The sequence below is a fragment of the Erinaceus europaeus genome, chromosome 2 (genome assembly GCF_950295315.1).
Source record: "Erinaceus europaeus chromosome 2, mEriEur2.1, whole genome shotgun sequence".
Classification (NCBI taxonomy): domain Eukaryota; kingdom Metazoa; phylum Chordata; class Mammalia; order Eulipotyphla; family Erinaceidae; genus Erinaceus; species Erinaceus europaeus.
The window spans coordinates 38,182,195-38,203,372 of NC_080163.1; the positions used below are offsets into that span (position 1 = coordinate 38,182,195).

Genomic DNA, 21,178 nt, shown 5'->3' on the forward strand with positions numbered 1-21,178 from the left:
GTGCTTTTTCTCCTGCCCAAACTAACTTTTTAAAAATTTTACTATTAGTGAGCTATGTTGCTGCTACGTAAAGATACAGTGGTTTTTGTCATCTCAAACATTTTTAAAGGTTTTTTTTTTCTTTTTTTAAAATATTTATTTATTTATTCCCTTTTGTTGCCCTTGTTTATTGTTGTAGTTATTATTGTTGTTGTCGTTGTTGGATAGGACAGAGAGAAATGGAGAGAGGAGGGGAAGACAGAGAGGAGGAGAGAAAGATAGACACCTGCAGACCTGCTTCACCGCCTGTGAACTGACTCCCCTGCAGGTGGGGAGCCGGGGTTCGAACCGGGATCCTTATGCCGTTCCTTGTGCTTTGCGCCACCTGCGCTTAACCCACTGCGCTACAGCCCGACTCCCTTTTAAAGGTTTTTTTTTTTTCTTTATTGGGGGACTAATAGTTTACTCGATAATAAAATACAGTAGTTTGTACATGTGTTACATTTCTGTTTTCCACCTAACAATCTAACCCCACACCATCCCAGGCCCACCTTTGTTCATGTTCCATGACCTAAATACTCCCCCCCCTCACCCCACCCCACAGAGTCCTTTATTATTAATGAAAGGAATAAGAAGAGGGAGGGTGGAGAGGATGGAGAGGGGGAGGGGAGAACTAGACATCACTCTGGTACATGTGACGCCATAATAGAGAGCTTAACACTTTATCCATTGTGCCACCTCCTGAAACCTCTTAATCATTTCAAAAAAGGTTTATTTATTAACAAAGAGAGAGATTCAGAATATCACGCTGGCACAGGTGATGCCAGGGGGATTAAACTAGAGATTAATGTAAAGCATTAATCCCCCAGTAAAGAAAAAAAAACTTTAAAAATTTTTGAGATGACAAAACACAACAGTATATCTTTACACAGTAGCAAAATAGCTACTAGAATAAACAACTAGATAAAAGACTTCATGCAGGGAGTCAGGTGGTAGTGCAGTGGGTTAAGCACAGGTGGCGCAAAACACAGGGACCAGCGGAAGTATCCCGGTTCAAGCCCCGGCTCCCCACCTGCAAGGGAGTCACTTCACAAGCGGTGAAGTAGGTCTCCAGGCGTCTCTCTTTCTCTCCCCCTCTCTGTCTTCCCCTCCTCTCTCCATTTCTCTCTGTCCTATCCAACGACAACGACATCAATAACAACAATAATAATTATAACAATAAAACAACAAGGGCAACAAAAGGGAATAAATTTTTTTTGGCTCCAGGGTTATTGCTGAGCTCAGAGCCTGCACCATGAATCCACTGCTCCTGGAGGCCATTTTTCCCCCTTTTGTTGCCCTTGTTGTTGTAGCCTTGTTGTGGTTATTATTGTTGTTGTTGATGTCATTCATTGTTGGATAGGACAGAGAGAAATGGAGAGAGGAGGGAAAGACAGAGGGGGAGAGAAAGATAGACACCTGCAGACCTCCTTCACCACCTGTGAAGCGACTCGCCTGCAGGTGGGGAACCAGGAGCTCGAACCAGGATCCTTACGCCGGTCCTTGCACTTTGCGCCACCTTCCTTTGACTTTTATGTTCACTCAGGAATCTTTTCTGTAATCATCATAAAAAATAAAAAAAAAGACTTCATGCTTTTAGATCTAGTCTCTAGCCTCTGTGCCACCTCTTTGAAGCTGTCACCTTTTTAAATGCAAGTTTCTTTAGCTAGATTTCAAGGATAAACTAGAAGGTAATACAGAATTCTAAATAGTCTTTAACCTAGTAAACAAGTCACTTGTGCAGACCCTTACTGTGTAGAAACAAATTAGTTTTTCCATTTAGATTTATTTATTTATGATAAAGAGGTAAAAGGGAACCAGAGCATCACTCTGGCACATGTGCTTCCAGGAATTGAACTTGGACTTTACACTTAAGAGTTCAACACTTGGGAGCCAGGTGGTGGTGCTGTGGGTTAAGCGTACATGTCGGAAAGTGCATGGATCAAGCCCCCAGCTTCCCTCCTACAGGAGGTTCGCTTCACAGGCAGTGAAAGCAGGTTTGTTAGGGGTCTTTCTCTCCACCACTCTATCTTCCCCACCTCTCTTGATTTCTCTCTGTCCTATCCAACGACAACAACAATAATAACACAATGACAATAAACAAGGGCAACAAAAAGGAAAAATAAAAAATTATAATAAAAGTTTTAAAAAAAAGAGTTCAATACTTTATTCACTATACTACTTCCCTGTCTGCCAGATGAGTACTTTTTAGTGGGTTTTTTTATCTTTTGCACAGCGATGAATAAGTTTCAATAGGGATCAGTAGCTGTGTCAGTCCTTTTTAATGAATCAACATAAATGGTGGTAATAATAGTGGAGAAAGGGGTCAGGTATTAGAGCAGTGGGTTAAGCACATATGGTGCAAAGCGCAAGGACTGGATTAACGATCCCAGTTTGAGCCCCTGGCTCCTCACCTGCGGGGCGGGGGGGTCACTTCACAAGCAGTGAAGCAGGCCTACAGGTGTCTGTCTTTCTCTCCCCCTCTGTCTTCCCCTCCTCTCTTGATTTCTGTCTATCATATCCAACAACAGTGACATTAATAACAACAACAATAATAACCACACAAAAAAAAAAGGCAACAAAAGGGAAAAAAATTAGCCTCCAGGAGCAGTGGATTCGTGGTGCAGGCACTGAGCCCCAGCAATAACCCTGGAGGGGGGAAATATATATATATGGAAGATGTGACTTTTCTTTTTCAAGTAGGGATGGATAGCACATTAGTGTTACAAATTTGGGACATCTGTAACAATTTATGGAACAAGTTTTGTTTAACATAAATATTTATTATTCTTTCAGATGTGTTTATACCTATGCCAGAAAACTTGTTAGTAAATTTAAATGAAAGTAAAGAGGTAAGTCACATTTCCCTAACATACTTTATTGAAATATTAAAGAAATATAACTTTTAAATAAATAAATTTTACTTCTTTTTGTAGTTTTCCTAGAATATATATTAACATTTTGTATTTGCTGTTAAATAAAATTCATCAGTGGTATAACTCTTGAGTTTACCTTTGAATTGATTAATATTAAGTCTAATGTAGCAAGTTTTATAAAATAGGATAGATAATAATCTTACTTCTTAAAGGAGGAGACCTGCCTTGCCAGCAATCTGGGGACTTGGGAGGGTTACTGACATAAGCTTCTGGTCACTACATAGGAGCACTTTTTAACTAGGCTGCTTTCAGTGCTCTTTGCTTTTTTGATTCACAGAGTATCATTGGGGTCAGTTCAGAAGAACTCTTATTACCTGCCTGGAAATTGCCATGACATAATACAGTGAGAGGTGAACAGAATGTGTCTGAAGGGGGGATGTTGTCTACCCTGTACATGCATTTATGCCGTAGGGATAATATTTTAACTAGCAAGTCTATGGTCTCAGCTGTTGGCAATGGTGACTTTGACAGAATGCAAAGTATCTTTTCCCCATTAACTATTTGTACAATTTAACCTGAATAGGTAGTTGTTTTATGTTTTGTTTTTCTTTTATAGTGATATTACTAGTTGACAAATTTACTGGCTATCATAGATTTTGCAATAGGGAAATAGTTAAACTCACTTTGGAACTGAAGAATTAAGTGTATAGAGGTGACTGAGAAAGCCATATTTTTCATGGCATTAAAATAAATCAACTCTCTATAGTGTGATGGTTCTTTTGGATTCATTTTGGACTTATAGTCTTGCTGGACTACTGCATGTGCAAGAACTGTAAGACCCCAATTTTGATTTGTCTTGCTTGCCAATTTATAATGTTGACTTAAAATATCATTTGACCAACCTCATTGTTTCATGTACTGTTTGTAGATTCTCTGACCATCATCAGTGTCTTGTCTGTTGTATTAGTTACTTAATGTGGAAAAAATCAGTTACAACACTCCAGCTTTCTTGCTTTATTTTATAAGCTTGTCCAAGATTTACTGAAAACTTTGCCACAAATGTTCAGCAAGACCTTGGAGACCCAGAGTGCCTTGGGTCCTGCACTTCAAGCTGCCTTTAAGTTGATGTCCCCAACTGGTGGTCGAATGTCTGTCTTTCAGACACAACTTCCAACTCTTGGAATAGGTGCTCTGAAGCCACGAGAAGAACCCAACCAAAGGTCATCTGCTAAGGTCAGAGTCATTGACTATTTGAAAAGACCTTTCCTAGTGCTTTACCTTTATTACTACAGAGTTAAGGAGAGAAGGGAATATTAGGAAATTGATAAAGCATTTTATGTGGACATTTTAACTTTATTAAATAATGTTATTTTCTTTCTTTTTAAAAAATATTTTATTTATTTATGAGAAAGATAGGAGGAGAGAAAGAACCAGACATCACTCTGGCACATGTGCTGCCAGGGATCTAACTCGGGACCTCATGCTTGAGAGTCCAAAGCTTTACCACTGTGCCACCTCCTGGACCACTAATGTTATTTTCTATATGCTGCATTGTTGCCTCCGTGTGTGTATGTATATTTATTAAAGAGGAAGAGAGAGAAAAAGAGATCTAGGGAATCACTGGTACATGTGCTGCTTGGTATTGAACTCAGGGCCACATGCTTTAGAATCCATTGCTTTATTTACTGCACCTGCACCACCTCCTGGACCACTGTTACCATCTTTTTACTTTTTTTTTCTTTTAAACATTTTTTAATGCAGCACTAGGGAATAAACTCAGGGCCTTACATATGCACAACACTGCTGGTGTTCTCCCAGACTCCACTCTTACTTTTGTTTAGAGAGCTGGTCCAGTGTTGTCACATGGTTTGGAACTCAAACCACAACACTAGAGTAAGCTCCACAGATGGTGGAGTGGTACTGCAGTGTCTCTCACCCTGTCTTTCTCTCTCTTCCCTTATCTGAATTAAAAAGAATGAAAAAGTTGGTCTAGTGTTGCACCAAAGTAAAGGACATGGATGTGTGGGTAGGGTGGGGTTTCTTTCAGATCATGGTACAGGATGGTGGAGGACCTAGGTTGGGAGTGAGAGTGTTTTACTGAAAATCTACACATGTACCAACAACTGTATTTACTATAAAACCATTACCCTCCCTCCCCCCCAATAAAAATGGAAAGGTAGGTAGAAAGGAAAGGAAGGAAGAGAGGTTGGGAGGAGGTGTGGCACACCTGGTTAAGCACACAGTACTAAGTGCAAGGATCCAGGTTTGAGCCCCCACTCCCCACCTTCAGAGGGGATGCTTCAAAAATGGTGAGGCAGGTCTGCAGGTGTCTGTCTGTCTCTTTCCTTCTCTATCTCTCCCTCCCCTTTCAGTTTCTCTCTGTCCTATCCAAAAAAATGGCCACCAGGTACAGTGAATTCATAGTGCTAATACTGAACCAAAGCAATAACCCTGAAGGAAAAAAAAAGAAAATATAACAAAAAGTTGGTCTCAGAGCAGTAGAGTATGCATGCAGCCTGGTGCCACAAAAAGAAATAAAATAGTAAGTCAGACTAGGCAAAGTTCCTGTTTGTGATGTGACATATGCCTAAGACCTTGTGTTTATTCCCTATCACCGAGAATAGTAGCAACAGCCCAGAAGGTGATATAGTGGATAAGGTACTGGGGTCCCAAGTTCATTCCCCAGATTATTGCTCTGGTTCTCTGTCCTCCCTCCCTCTGCCACTACCTCTCCCTTCCCTCTACCCCCTCATTTTCCTATAAATTAATTAATATTTTAAAACTATTTTTTAAATAAAGACCAAAAGGGGCAAAAATTTAAAAATCTTTTTTCATATTCTTTCTATTTACTATTTATGGGATGGATACAAAAATTGATAGGGAAGCACTGTATTGTCTTGAAGCTTTTCCACCTTCTGGTGGAGAAGATGGGCTCAAGCCTGGGTCATTGCACATTGCAATGTGTGCTCAACCAGGTGCTTCATCACCCAGCCACCAAAAGGGAAGTTTTTATGCCATACATGTTTCTTAATCAAAACCCAGAAAATGTTAGTCAAAAGACTTTTTTTTTTCTTTTTTCTTTTTTACCTCCAGAATTATTGCTAGGGCTTGGTACCAGTACTACAAATCCACTGCACCTAGCAGACATTTTTTTCCTTTGTATTGGATAGGACAGAGAGAAATTGAGAGAGGAGAGGGAGATAGACACCTGCAAACCTGTTTGCCACTTGTGAAACGTCCCCGTGCAGATGGGGAACCAGAGCTCAAACCCAGAGTCCTTGTGCTTAGTACTATCTGCGCTTAACTGAGTGCGCCACCACCCAGCCCACAGTCAAAGGATTTTCTAAAATAATCAGAGATAATTTTAACATCTTGATATGTGTTTGTTCTTCATATATATTTTTAACAATTTAATGATTTAATTTTTTTATCCTTATAATAAATTGTTAATAGGACATTCACTTGACACCATCTACAGACTTCTATAAGAAATTAGCCTTGGACTGTTCTGGTCAGCAGGTAGCTGTTGACTTATTCCTTCTGAGTGGACAGTATTCTGATTTGGCTTCTCTGGGTAAGTTCTTCCTAATGATTATTTTTTTGCAACCAAATATCAATATGGTATTTATATGATGTTATTGTAAGTAGAGGGCAATATAAAATATTCTTTAATCATTTGGGAGATATTGTTTCAGTTTACTTAAAATACCCCTCCTACCCTATGGTTTTGTTAATTAATCCTTTCTTAAATAAAAAAAATTTAAAAAAACAAAACTTGTTTTTCTTTTAATATTTCATTTATTTCCCCTTTTTTTGCCCTTGTTTTACATTGTTGTTATAGTTATTATTGTTGTTATGATTGATGTTGTCGTTGTTGGATAGGACAGATAGAAAATGGAAAGAGATGGGGAAGACAGAGAGAGAAAGATAGACACCTGAAGACCAGCTTCAACGCCTGTGAAGTGACTCCGCTGCAGGTGGGGAGCCAGGAGCTCAAACTGGAATCCTTACGCTTTGCGCCACGTGCGCTCAACCCACTGTGCTACCACCGGACTCCCACTTGTTTTTCTTTTAAAGCATTTTTTTTTTTAAATGTTTTACTAGTTTTAATGAGAGAGATACAGAGAGAAATAAACAGAAACACCAGAGCAAGGTTTATCTCAGGTTTACGGTGGTGCTGGAGATTAAACTTCAGAGAATGAAATTCATCTTTTTTTTTTTTTTCTGAAAGGATTAATTAACAAAACCATAGGGTAGGAGGGGTACAACCCCACACAATTCCCACCGCCCAATCTCCATATCCCACCCCCTCCCCCGATAGCTTTCCCATTCTCTATCCCTCTGGGAGCATGGACCCAGGGTCATTGTGGGTTGCAGAAGGTAGAAGGTCTGGCTTCTGTAATTGCTTCCCCGCTGAACATGGGCGTTGACTAGTCGGTCCATACTCCCAGTCTGCCTCTCTCTTTCCCTAGTAGGGTGGGTCTCTGGGGAAGCTGAGCTCCAGGACACATTGGTGGGGTCTTCAATCCAGGGAAGTCTGGCCGGCATCCTGATGACACCTGGAACCTGGTGACTGAAAAGAGAGTTAACATACAAAGCCAAACAAATTGTTGAGCAATCATGGACCCAAAGCTTGGAAAAGTGGAGAGGAAGTATTAGGGAGGTACTCACTGCAAACTCTAGTGTACTTCTGCTTTCTTACTTTGGTGCCATACTCCAAACTCAGTCAATTTCTGCTTTGCGTTTCTACTTCTTTTTTTTTTTTTTTTTTACATGCATAACATTCCCCAGATTCCCATTTAACAATACAACCCCCACTATTTCATTCATCATCTTTCATGGACCTGTATTCTCCCCACCCACCCACCCACCCCAGAGTCTTTTACTTTGGTGTAATACTCCAATTCCATTTCAGGTTCGACTTGTGTCGAAAAAACACAAGTCGAACACAAGTCAAACCTGAAATGGAATTGGGGTATTAAAGCATTTTTTTAATTAGTTAATTTACCATTGGATAGAGACAGATGAAATTGAGAGGGGAGAGTGAGATAGAGAGGGATAGAGAGACACACACCTGCAGCCCTGCTTCACCACTCAACAAGATTTCCCCCTGTAGGTAGGGGCCAGGGACTTGAACCTTGGTCCTTGCACACTGTAATGTGATCACTTAACCAGGTGCACCATCACCTGGCCTTTTATTATAAATATCTGTAATTGGGAAATTTCTCTAGTATGATTTGAAAAAATACAGTATCATTTTGACAATACCTTATGAGGATCAAGAAAGATTGATTCCAGAAAAGCGAGATTTATCCAAATGCTCATCCTCCTGTATCTCCAAACTCAGTGGCCAGTCACCCAACTCAAGTTGGACGTGCTAAGATTGACCCAGTCTGGAAAAGAGAAATTTCCCATGAGTGGTCATCCCACTTCCGGTTATCTTGTCCATCTCCAAAACTCTCTCCCTTTACACTGTCTGAACTGGAAGACGCTTTGAAGAGGGTTAAACCAGGAACAGCTGCTGGCTATGATAACATCACCCCAGAACTCATTCTTAACCTGGGTCCCGCGGCAAAGAAGTGGCTCGCTTCATTCCTGTCCCACATCTTGGAATCTGAGTCTATGCCCAAAGTTTGGCGTCGTGCGAAGATTATAGCGGTTTTGAAACCAAAGGAAGACCCAACACTAGCCGCCAGCTATAAACCAATTTCTCTCCTCTCCGTGTGTTACAAACTCCTTGAGAGGCTGCTTCTGTCACGTATTTCTCATCTTACAGAGAAATGCCTATCACCCGCCCAAGCTGGTTTCCACCCAGGAAGATCTACCTGCGAACAAACCCTGGCCCTCTCAACTTACATTGAAAATGGATTCCAGAAGAATTTAAAGACGGGTGCTGTCTTTGTTGATCTCACAGCAGCCTATGACACGGTATGGCACTGTGGTCTCCTAGTCAAGATCTCAAGATGCCTGCCTCCATGGGTGGCCAACACTATATCGTTTCTTCTCCCAAACAGAAGATTCCGGGTGCATCTGGGTGACAAGTCTAGCAGATGGAGACCTGTCTCAAGTGGCCTCCCCCAGAGCTCTGTTCTGGCTCCTACGCTATTTAATATTTACATCAATGACCTCCCAGAAACTTCTTCAAGGAAGTTCATCTACGCCGATGACATCTGCTGGGCAACTCAGGCATCCAAGTTCGACATCCTCGAGGAAACACTCACGAAAGACATGTCTCTGATATCTGATTACTGTAAAAAATGGCGACTAATCCCTAGCACTGCAAAAATGGTATCATCTGTCTTCCATCTACACCATGCCTCGGCCTTGTGTGAGCTTAATGTGCAGCTTGGCGGTACGAGAATCCGGCATGAAGCCCAGCCAGTCTATCTTGGCATTACTCTCGATCGCACTCTGTCATTTCACAAACATCTCATAAAAACTGCAGCAAAGGTGGGTGCGAGGAATAACATCATTGCAAGACTGGCCAGCTCCTCATGGGGCGCGAGCGCTTCCACACTACGATCATCATCTCTGGCATTATGCTATTCCACTGCAGAATACTGTGCCCCAGTATGGTTCCGTAGCCCCCATGTCCACTTGGTCGATTCCAAATTATATTCCTCCATGAGGATAATTTCTGGAACCATCCGTTCCACCCCAGTTCCATGGCTGCCAGTTCTTAGCAACATCGCCCCGCCAGATATTCGTCGGGATACAGCATCATCTAAGTTCATTTCCCACATCTATGCTTGACCGGACCTGCCAATATACACGGATATCTTCGCCTACCCTGTCCAACGCTTGACATCTCGTCACCCAATCTGGTCCCCTACGCCTACACTGACCTTCTCTGTTCCAGACTGGAAACAGAGTTGGCAGTCAGCTGAGGTAAAGAACAAACACCTCATCACAGACCCCTGCAAGCGTCAACCGGCTTTGACCTAGCACGTTATGACTGGGCCCTCCTCAATCGCTATCAAACAGGCCATGGCCGGTGCGCCGCTATGTTCCATCGCTGGGGAGCCAGAGACGACCCGAATTGCCCCTGCGGTTACAGACAGACTATGACCCACATAGTCAATGACTGCCACCTCTCCAGATTCAAAGGAGGTCTCGAAACTTTACATCAGGCTCAACCTGATGCTGTTGACTGGCTACGAAAGAAGGGCAAACGCTAGAAGAAGAATCCAAATGCCTGTGGTCACTTTGTGTTACTAGTAGGGTTTTTTTTTTCCCCTCCAGGGTTATCGGTGTTGCCCAATTCTGATATTACGAGTCCACTGCTCCTGGTTGCCTGCCTGCCTGCCTGCCTGCCTGCCTTCCTTCCTTCCTTCCTTCCTTCCTTCCTTCCTTCTTCCTTTTTAATTAATTGGACAGAAGGAAATTGAGAGGGGAGGGAGAGATAGAGACAGAGAAAGATTCACGTTCAGGCCTGCTTCACTGCTTGTGACGTGGGTCCTTGCACATAGTGCACTTAATCAGGTGCACCACCCAACCTTTTAGTAATAAATAACAGACTTTAAAAGGATTTTGTGCTCTCTTCTAGGTTGTATATCTCGGTATTCAGCAGGTAGTGTGTATTATTATCCATCTTACCACCATCAGCATAACCCACTACAAGTACAGAAATTACAAAAGGAACTGCAGAGATATCTCACCCGGAAGATTGGCTTTGAAGCTGTCATGAGGATTCGGTGCACCAAAGGTAGTCACTTTTTTCATATAGGAATAAAATTTTTTTATTATAGGAATAAATACTGCTTTTGGTACCAGTATATATACATTTTTTAATGTAGGCTTATCTAAATATTGTAATTAAAAAATAAAAGACTTCATGGGGGGCATCTTGTCATAGGTTTAAAGCAATCAAGGTTTATTACATGGCGGTATACCAGTATGGAATGGTGTATTTTAGGTACAGGAAGATAGGCAGTTAATCAGCAGGGGTAAGACTAGATCAGGCCCTTGAGTCCATAAGTAAGTCACCAAAGTTCAGCTCCTTATGTTAGTCTTGCCGGTGTGAGGCAGTATGGCAAGTCCTGGGGAGTGGAGCTGCCGTGGAGCTTGCAGGAAAAGAAGGAGCTGGAAAGGAAAGGGCCAGATTTTCAGCCACTTGGCAGTTAAATAACTAGGTTTGTATAGTTAGTTAGTCAGCCATATACAACCCCAGCCATATGCTAAATATGTCCAAAATCCATGCTGTATCACAACATCTAATAAGATTTGTTCTCCCAAAATAATTTATTATTTCTGATGGAATATGAAACTGAAAAATAAAGAAGCATTAAAAAATAATGGCAAGGAGGTGGGAGATGGTTCACCTGAATAAATGCAGACCATTGGCAAGGATCTGGGTTTGAAAGTCTGGCCCTCCACATGATGGCACCTACAAAGGGGAAGTTTCATGAATGGTGGAGCAGATAGTACTGTGATTTCAAAAGATACATATATCAATATTTCATACCTTTATTTATTTTTAATTTTTAATTTCTTTTCTAAAATGTCTTTATTGGGGAATTAATGTTTTACATTCAACAGTAAATACAATAGTTTGTATATGCATAACATTTCCCAGTTTTCCATATAACAATACAGCTCCTACTAGGTCCTCTGTCATCCTTCTTCATCATCTGTATTCTCCCCACCCACCCACTCCTAATTTTTAATTTCTTTATTGGGGAATTAATGTTTTACATTCGACAGTAAATACAATAGTTTGCACATTCAAAAGATACATATATCAATATTTCATACTTTTTAAATCACTTCCTTTATTTTTCTTGCCAAGTATTAGTCTATTGTATTACCAGTAGAAAAAATTCTGGGTTGTTTGCACCTTTTGCATATTATGACTAATACTGCTAAAACATTTGCATGGTGATTTTGGGGAAATGTTCTATTAGTAAATAAAATGTTAATTAAATGAAATAGGTTTTTGATTAATTAAGTGATGATTAATTCAACCCCCAGCCCCTCTCATTTTCCTACAGGCATGAAAATAGGGTGGGATAGAAGCTTCCACTCTTGGAGCAGGGTGGTGGCACATCTTGTTGAGTGCACATGTTACAATGTAAAGGACCCAGGTTAAAGCCCCCCAAATGGTTCAAGCCACCTACAGGGGAGAAGCTTCACAAGTAGTGAAACAGGGCTGTGGGTGTCTCTCTGACTCTCTTGCATTTCCTCTCAACTTCTGGCTGTCTCTATCCAATAAATAAATAAATAAATAAAGATAATAATAAAAGAAAGAAACTTCCAGTCCTCTGGGACCGGGTGGTGGTGTACTTAGTTGAGCACACATATTATAGTGCACAAGGACCCAGGTTTAATCCTCCAACCCCCCGACACCTTGGGGGTCAGGCAGTAGCGCAGTGGGTTAAGCACATGTGGTGCAAAGCACAAGGACTGGCGGAAGGATCCCCGTTCGAGCCCGGGGCTCCTCACCTGCAGGGGAGTCACTTCACAGGCGGGGAAGCAAGTCTGCAGGTGTCTCTCTCCCCCTCTGTCTTCCCCTCCTCTCTCCATTTCTCTTTGTCCTATCCAACAACGAACGACATCAACAATTACAATAATAACTAGTAGTCAGGCTGTAGCGCAGCGGGTTAAGCACAGGTGGCACAAAGCACAAGGACCGGCATAAGGATCCTGGTTCAAGCCCTGGCTCCCCACCTGCAGGGGAGTCGCTTCACAAGCGGTGAAGCAGGTCTGCAGGTATCTATCTTTCTCTCCCCCTCTCTGTCTTCCCCCTCCTCTCTCCATTTCTCTCTGTCCTATCCAACAACAATGACAACAATAATAACTACAACAATAAAACGACAAGGGTAACAAAAGGGAATAAATAAATAGATTTTAAAAAAATAATAATAACCACAACATAGCTACAACAGCAACAAAGGGGGGAAAATGGCCTCCAGGAGCAGTGGATTCATGATGCAGGCACTGAGCCCCAGTAATAACCCTGGAGGCAAAAAAAAAAAAAAAACTTAAATTTTTTTCCAGTCCTCTAATCATTTATTTCGTTATGTCTCCTGGCAACATTAGTTCACTTCCTTAGATTTTTCAAAGTGCTTAGAAAAGTTACTTCATTGGGGCCGGTGATGGCACACCTGGTTAAGCACGCATGTTACAGTGCACAATGACCCAGGTTCGAGCCCCCAGTCCCCACCTGCAGGGGGAAGAATGGTGAAGCAGGGCTGCAGGTGTCTCTCCGTCTCTCTCTCTCTCTATCTCTGTCTATCTCCCCATTCTTCTCAATTTCTGGCTGTCTTTATGTAATAAAAATAAAGATAATAGAGAAAAAGAAAAGTTACTTCATTAACAGAATAATGAATGTCTCACGCTTATGCTTAGGAAATTGCAATGATTTAAAGAATTTTTTTTTTTTGCCTCCAGGGTTATTGCTGGGGCTCGGTGCCTGCACCACGAATCCACTGCTCCTGGAGGCTACTTCTTGCCCCTTTGTTGCCCTGGTTGTTTTATCGTTGTTGTAGTTATTATTGTTGTTATTTGATGTCATCATTGTTGGATAGGACAGAGAGAAATGGAGAGAGGAGGGGGAGAGAAAGACAGACACCTGCAGACCTGCTTCACCACCTGTGAAGTGGCTCACCTGCAGGTGGGGATCCAGGGTTCGAACCGGGATTCTTACTTGGTCCTTGCACTTTGCACCACGTGCGCTTAACCTGCTGCGCTACAGCCCGACCCCTGATTTTAAGAATTTTGTACTAGAAAAAACAGTGAGGATTGGGAGTCTTGGCAGTGAAGCAGGTCTGCAGATGTCTTATCTTTTTCTCCCCATCTCTGTCTTCCCTTTCCTCTCTCCATTCTCTCTGTCCTATCCAGCAACGATGACATCAGTAACAACAAAAATAATAACTACAACAACAATTTAAAAAAAACAAGGGCAACAAAAGGGAAAATAAATATTTAAAAAATTTAAAAAAACAGTGAGGATCATATATACATTTATTTTTTAGTATTTACAGTCTGCTAAATGACAAGAATGAAGTATGAATACCAGGGGGCCATGTGGTAACACACCAGGTTAAACACACAGACTACAATGTATAGGGACCTGAGTTCAAGCCCCTGGTCTCCACTTGCAGGGAGAAAGCTTCACAAGTGGTGAAACAGTACTACAGTTATCTTTCTGTCTCTGTTCCTCTCTATCTTCCCCATCCCTCTCAATTTCTCTATATCATAATTACTTAATTTTTAAAAAATTTTTAAAAATATTTTATTTTATTTATTTATTCCCTTTTGTTGCCCTTGTTGTTTTTTATTGTTGTAGTTATTGTTGTTGTCGTCGTTGTTGGATAGGACAGAGAGAAATGGAGAGAGGAGGGGAAGACAGAGAGGAGGAGAGAAAGATAGACACCTGCAGACCTGCTTCACCGCCTGTGAAGCGACTCCCCTGCAGGTGGGGAGCCGGGGTTCGAACCGGGATCCTTATGCCGGTCCTTGTGCTTTGTGCCACCTGTGCTTAACCCGCTGCGCTACCGCCCAACTCCCACTTAATTATTTTTTTAAAAAGAGTATGACTCTCCATGTGTAGTGAATGGCTGGGGGAGGTGGAGAGAGTAGAACATTAGAGTTTTGAACTTGAAATTATGAGGTCCAGAACTAGATCCATTATACCACATAAGCTAAAATGATGTTCTGGTTCTGTCCCATGTAACAAATAAGTCTTTTAAAAATATCTCTATATATTGGTGTATTGTACCAAAGTAAAAGACTCTAGGGTGTGTTGGGGGCGATTACAGGTCCTGGAAAAAGATGACAGGACCTAGTGGGGGTTGCATTGTTATGTGGAAAACTGAGAAATGTTATGCATGTACAAACTATTGTATTTACTGTCAATTATAAAACATTAATCCCCCAATAAAGAAATATATGCATATATGGATAGATAGATAGATATATGTAAATCCATTTCATGATTTTTCTTTTCTAGGTCTTTCCATTCATACTTTCCATGGAAACTTTTTTGTTCGGTCAACAGACTTACTATCTTTACCCAATGTAAATCCAGATGCTGGGTATGCAGTACAGATGTCAGTGGAAGAGAATCTTACTGATACTCAGTTGGTTTCCTTTCAGTCAGCACTCTTGTATACATCTAGTAAAGGTAAGTTGTTTTGCTGTTTTTAGGTGGTGCCATATTTTAATCCCAGTGTCTTTCAACTATACTCGATTTTGCTGAGCTACATCCCTGCTCTGTTTTGTTTGTTAGGAGAGGGAGGTAAGTAGGAGACAAAGAGTACAAAAACATCTCTCGGACATTCGTGGAATTCTAGTCGTTTTCATCCTTAGTTGGTATCTGAGGTGGAACCCAGAGCTTCACACTTAGAAGTTATATTCTCAGGGAGTCCAGTGGTAGTGCAGCAGGTTAAGCGCATGTGGCGCTTACCGGTCCTTACCGGCATAAGAGTGAATAAGGGCAACAAAGAAAAGTTTAAAAAAAAAACACTAGTAGCATAACTGATTTTTGTGCCTAAGGCATGGGAGTCCAAGTTTTGGTACGGTACTAATAATAATAAGCTCACCTGTGTGGTGTGTCTACTTTGTCATGCACATGACCCAAGTTTAAGCTCAGACTTCACTGTATTAGAAGTCTCTCTCTCTCTCTCCCCTTCTCTCCTTCTCTCTGGAAGCTGGTTCAGAGCAGTGAAACCCTGATGAGGACAAAAAAATAATAATAATAATGACAATAATAACTTTTAGTACCATCATTGTTTATTATATGGCCTTGATTCTAAATTGAAAAGCAATATTCTTTTCATGTAACTTTAATGTAGACTTTCTAAAATACAGTTTTCCCTTTCTATTTGTTTTTTTTCAAAGGTGAAAGAAGAATTCGTGTTCATACTTTGTGCTTGCCTGTAGTTTCAACTCTGAATGAAGTCTTTCTTGGAGCTGATGTCCAAGCAATTTCTGGGTTATTGGCCAATATGGGTAAGAATTATAATATTAATATTATTTTTCTGCCAGTATAATATTAGAGAACATGGTTGTTTTTTCCTGTGAACATTAAGGATTTCAGTGTTTTATATCCTGTGGGTCTCTGCTAAGTAGCTATTTAAATGAAAGGATCTATGACAGATATATACATATATATATTATTATTTGCTAGAGACAGTCAGAAATCAAGAGGGAAGGGGGAAGATAAAGAGGAAGAAAGACAGAAAGACACCTGCAGCCTTGCTTCACTGCTTGTGAAGCAACCCCCTTGCAGGTGGGGAGCCAGGGGCTTGAACTGGAATCCTTGCACCAGTCCTTGCACTTCGAGCCATTTGCGCTTAACCCACTGCACTACCACCAGGCCCCTTATATACATATGTTTTTAATTGGGGTGACCAGGGAAATAGCATAGTGATTTATGAAACAGGTATTTATGCCTGAGACACCAGAGGACCTAATTTCAGTCTCTAGCACCACCACAAGCCAGAGCTGAACAGTTAAGAAAAATCTAGCAGGTTGGAGATATAGCTCATAAGTAGGAAACATGCTTTGCTATTCATGCAGCCAACATTTGATCCCCAGTACCACATAGAAGCTTCTAAAGCATTGGTGCTCTGGTGCTATGATATTCCTTCCTTTTTGTGTGTCTGTTTCTTTCTCTCTGCCTATCTGAATGAAAAAGTATCTGTGAATAGTGAAATAACCTTTGGAAGAGGGCTCTATAGAGCACTGACCTTTTGAAATAACCTTTGTATGAGGTGCCATCTCCACACATAAAAAAATTAACTACCAGGGGAGCCCAGCTATAGCACAATGGCTTAAGTGCAGGTGGTGCAAAGCACAAGGACCTGTGTACAGATCCCAGTTTGAGCCCCTGGCTACCCACCTGCAGGGGAGTCGCTTCACAGGCGGTTAAGCAGGTCTGCAGGTGTCTGTCTATCTTTTTCTGCCCCTGTCTGCCTCCCCTCCTCTCTCCATTTCTTTCTGTCCTATCCAACAACAATGACAACAATAATAACTACAACAATAAAACAACAAGGGCAACAAAAGGTAATAAATATTTTTAAAAATTAACTACCATGTTGAGATGAAACCTATATGCCATATACTTAACCTATTTTAAGCAGAAAATTTTGTTACTGTTAGTTCATCTACAAAGTAGTGTGACTGTCGTCTCATTCTAATTTAGAGCACTTCTATCACCTCAATAAGAACTTCATGTTCATTTGCAGTTATTGCCACACTATCTTCCCTCAGTGGTTATAGGCAACTACCAAAATGCATTTTGTCTATGATCTGCTCACTGTGAACTTAAATAAACATATTTGACTTAATGTTTAGTACTAGTGTTAATAATAGTGTATTTGTAAATTCTGACTTCAATCACAAAGACAGTGTCTATAAATCACCTGTTCAGAGCACACACCTTGCCACGCACAAAACCCTCAGTTCAGGTCATATGACACCACAGAGAACCACAACCAGCAGACATATGGGGAGGTTCATGCATGGTGGATCAGTGCTTTTATTTTGTTTCTTGTTCTCTGTGGTTTTTGATTTTTTTTTTTTTTTTATCAAAAGCATTGATCAGCTCTGGTTTATGAACCTGGGACTTGCATCAGGCATGAGAGTCTCTTTGCATAACTATTATGCTATCTACCTTGCCTCTTTCCTCTTTAAATGAATTAGTTGGGGGCCAGGAGGCCATAGTCCATTTTGTTTTATCACACATGCACAAAATCCTCAGTTCAGTCCCCAGCCCCAAATTTAAAATCAGAACAAGAGGATGGGGAAGATCACACAAAGGTTATGCAAAAAACTTTCATGCTTGAGGCTTCAAGCCCAAGTTCAAACTTGTCCCCCACCAGCAGTGAAAGAGCTGGGTAATACTCAGGTTGAGAGAGAGAGTGAGAGATTATTAAACTTGGGTTTATTTAAATTGGGATTAAAAACCAGTTTACTGGCCCAGTAGAATAACACACTTGGAGTGTGTGTTGCTTTAACATGTGCATAATCCATGTCCAAACTTAGTTCCCACTGCATTGAAGGAAGCTTTGTTGCTGTGTGTTGCTGTCTCTCTGTCTCTCTCTCTCTCTCTCTCTCTCTCCCCCCTCCCTCCCTCCCTCTGCCACATCTAAAAGAACAGGAAAGAAAGGGAGGAGTGATGTAACTGGTTGAGTGCACATATTACAGTGTGCAAGGACCCAAGTTCAAGCCCCAAGTCCCCACCTGCAGGCGGAAAGCTTCACGAGTGGTGAAGCAGGACTGCAAGTGTCTTTCTGTCTGTTCTCCCCACATTCTTCTCGATTTCTGACTGCTTCTATCCAATAAATAAATAGATAATTTTTTAAAAAATTAAAGAAAAAACTAAAGAGAGAGATAGATGCCAGTTTACTATTAAACATGTACATTTGCTGTCTTGACCAGGTCATATAAGTAAGCAGCAAGTTTACTAATATTGTCATCCCTTTAATTTCATCATGAATATATGTGTCTGCTTGCTGTGTTATTGATTCTTTCTTTTACAAACACTTAGTTTAACATTACTTTGGTTCTTGTTCCTTTTCCCTTTTAGGGAAGACTGCCAGGGAATCCATTTGCTTCAAACTCAAATGTATCTATAATAGAAATACTCATTCTCTTCAGTTTCCTTTGGGAATTTTTTTCTTCACTGGAGTCTATCAAAGGATTTAACCCCTACTTTGGTCTTCAATATTCAATATATATTTTTGAAAGATTTTATTTACTTATTAATGAGAAATATTGGAGGAGAGAAAGAACCAGACATCACTCTGGTACATGTGCTGCCAGGGATTGAACTCAGGACCTCATTCTTGAGTGTCTAATCTTTTATACTTTGCACCACATATTCTTAATGTTTAAAATGAAAGATTTAAACCTAAAAAAAAATGTGTTTCCTCAAACTACTTGCCAGATTGTCAGTCAACTTAGAAATAGCAGAGCACCATTTCCCAAAGATTGGCTGAGTCTCCAAAATACATGCTTATTTATTTTCCACATGGTAGCATATGTGCTCTATCAGGCTTGCCACCATGCCACATAGGTACTGTGTATATCATTCCCACCAGCAACTTAAGGTTATTTTTTAAAATATTTATTTATTCACTTTTGTTACCCTTGTTCTTTTATTGTTGTAGTTATTGTTATTGATGTCATCATTGTTGGATAGGACAGAGAAATGGAGAGAGGAAGGGAAGACAAAGAGGGAGAGAGAAAGATAGACACCTGCAGACCTGCTTCACCACATGTGAAGCGACTCCCCTGCAGGTGGGGAGCCGGGGGCTCAAACCGGGATCCTTATGCCGGTCCTTGTGCTTTACCGCCACATGCATTTAACCTGCTGCGCTACTGCCCTTCTCCTTAAAATACATGCTTATTTCCTGCTGTTTCGCTCCTTGTATGTATAATGAGTTGAAAAGAGAATTCTTTTCAACGGGTAGAATTCGTCTCAACGGGTAGAGCACTGGGTTCATATGCCTGAGATTCCCAGTTCAATCTCCAGCACCACATTTGCCATAGTGTACTCTGGCTTCTTTCTCTCCTGTGTCTCCTGTGAAACTCTTATATGTAATCATGTTTAATATGTAATCATGTTTAATTGGAAGCACTTATGTTAGTAAGAGAATGATTTATCTTATGTAAAAGAATTTTCTTTAAATCTTTTGCAGGAGGTAGAGCAATGGATAAAGCTTTGGACTCTCAGACATGAGGTCCTAAGTTCAGTATCTAGCATTGCCTGTGCCAGAGTGATGCTCTGGTTCTCTCTCTCTCATATTAATTAATAAATGTAAATGCACTTTTAAAATTTATCTCTGGCTGGGGAGATAGATGTTCATGTGTAAACCTTCAAAATTCCAGGTCCAGTCCCCAGTACCAACATAATCCCGAGTTGAAAAGTTCTCTGGTTAATTTTTTTTGTTCATCTCTTCTGTTCTTATCAGTGGGGTAGCTAAACTTTAATCTTATTTCTGTTTTGTCCTTATCCCTGCCTCCTAGCTGTGGATAGATCAGTGACTGCCAGTCTGAGTGATGCTCGAGATGCCCTTGTGAATGCCGTCATAGACTCTCTTTCAGCTTTTCGTTCTTCAGTCCTAAGTAACCAGCAGCCTGGACTCATGGTTCCCTTTTCACTGCGGCTTTTTCCACTTTTTGTTTTGGCTCTCCTTAAACAGGTAAGAGAATCAAAGCCAGGCACTGTGAAAATAGAAGTTAAAATAATCTTTTTGCATTATTTTTCTTTTCTATTGGTCATTTAGTGTCTTTAAAAACTTATAAAATAACAGGGTTGCAGCCCAGGAGATGGTGCAGTGGATAAGGCACTGGAGTGTCAAGTATGAACTCCTAAGTTACTGCACTTCCCTATCCTTGTCATTGAATCTTTGACATCTTCCCCCCACACACACCCTTTCTATGCTTCTAGAGAAAGGGATAGAGGAAGGAAGGAAAGGAAAGACACCAAAGTACTGCCCCCCCCCCATTCATGGATTGTTTAGTTTCTGTAATTGGTGTTCTCTTAAGCTGGGAATTGAACCCAGGGTTACATACATGGTGAGGCATACATTTTATCTGTGGAGCCAACTCCTGAGCCCTTAAATTTTTACTTAATATGTTCATGTTAATTAAGTACCTCAGTAGGGAGTCGGGCACAGCAGGTTAAGCACACGTGGTGCAAAGCTCAAGTACCAGCATAAGGATCCTGGTTCGAGCCCCCAGGTCCCCACCTGCAGGAAAGTCGCTTCACAAGCAGTGAAGCAGATCTTCAGGTGTCTATCTTTGTCTCTCCCTCTCTGTCTTCCTCTCCTCTCTCCATTTCTCTCTGTCCTATCCAACAACAACGATATCAAAATTACAATACAAAAGAAAAAGGCAACAAAAGGGAAAAAATTAATAAAGTACCTCAGTATTAATGCAGCTTGTGTAATAAAGACAAAACAAAACAATAACTAATTCTGACCTGTTGCTTCACAGTTGTGTGCCTTAAAAAATAATTTAGGACTAGGTAAATATAGCATGTAATTTTCACAGCAGACTTTCATGCTTAAGGCACGAGAGGTCCCAGGTTAAAATACCACCACTATAAGCCAAAGCCAAGCAATGCTGTGCCTAAAAAATAAACAAAAATATTAAAATAAATGTAATGATATCCCAGATGTGATCCTCTGACAGAAAAAGGACATTAGTGGGAAACTGGTGAAATCCAAGTAAACTTTAAAATTGAGGGCAGGGTAGATAGCAAAATGACTGTCATATCTGAGACTCCAAAGTTCAGTGTTCAGTCCCCAGCACTACAAGAACCCCAGAGTAAA

At 40.9% G+C, this 21,178-nt stretch overlaps 1 protein-coding gene across 2 annotated transcripts in view; it reads left to right on the forward strand.

Annotated features, from left to right (window-relative positions):
- Positions 1-21,178, forward strand: part of SEC24A (SEC24 homolog A, COPII coat complex component) — a 74,024-nt gene that overhangs the window by 39,922 nt on the left and 12,924 nt on the right. For both annotated transcript variants that reach the window (XM_016186780.2, XM_016186781.2), the window contains 7 exons: positions 2,815-2,870; positions 3,921-4,127; positions 6,348-6,468; positions 10,441-10,599; positions 14,845-15,018; positions 15,735-15,845; positions 19,869-20,044. In XM_016186780.2, the coding sequence (XP_016042266.1) occupies positions 2,815-2,870; positions 3,921-4,127; positions 6,348-6,468; positions 10,441-10,599; positions 14,845-15,018; positions 15,735-15,845; positions 19,869-20,044 (1,004 nt within the window). The remainder of the gene's footprint in view (positions 1-2,814; positions 2,871-3,920; positions 4,128-6,347; positions 6,469-10,440; positions 10,600-14,844; positions 15,019-15,734; positions 15,846-19,868; positions 20,045-21,178) is intronic.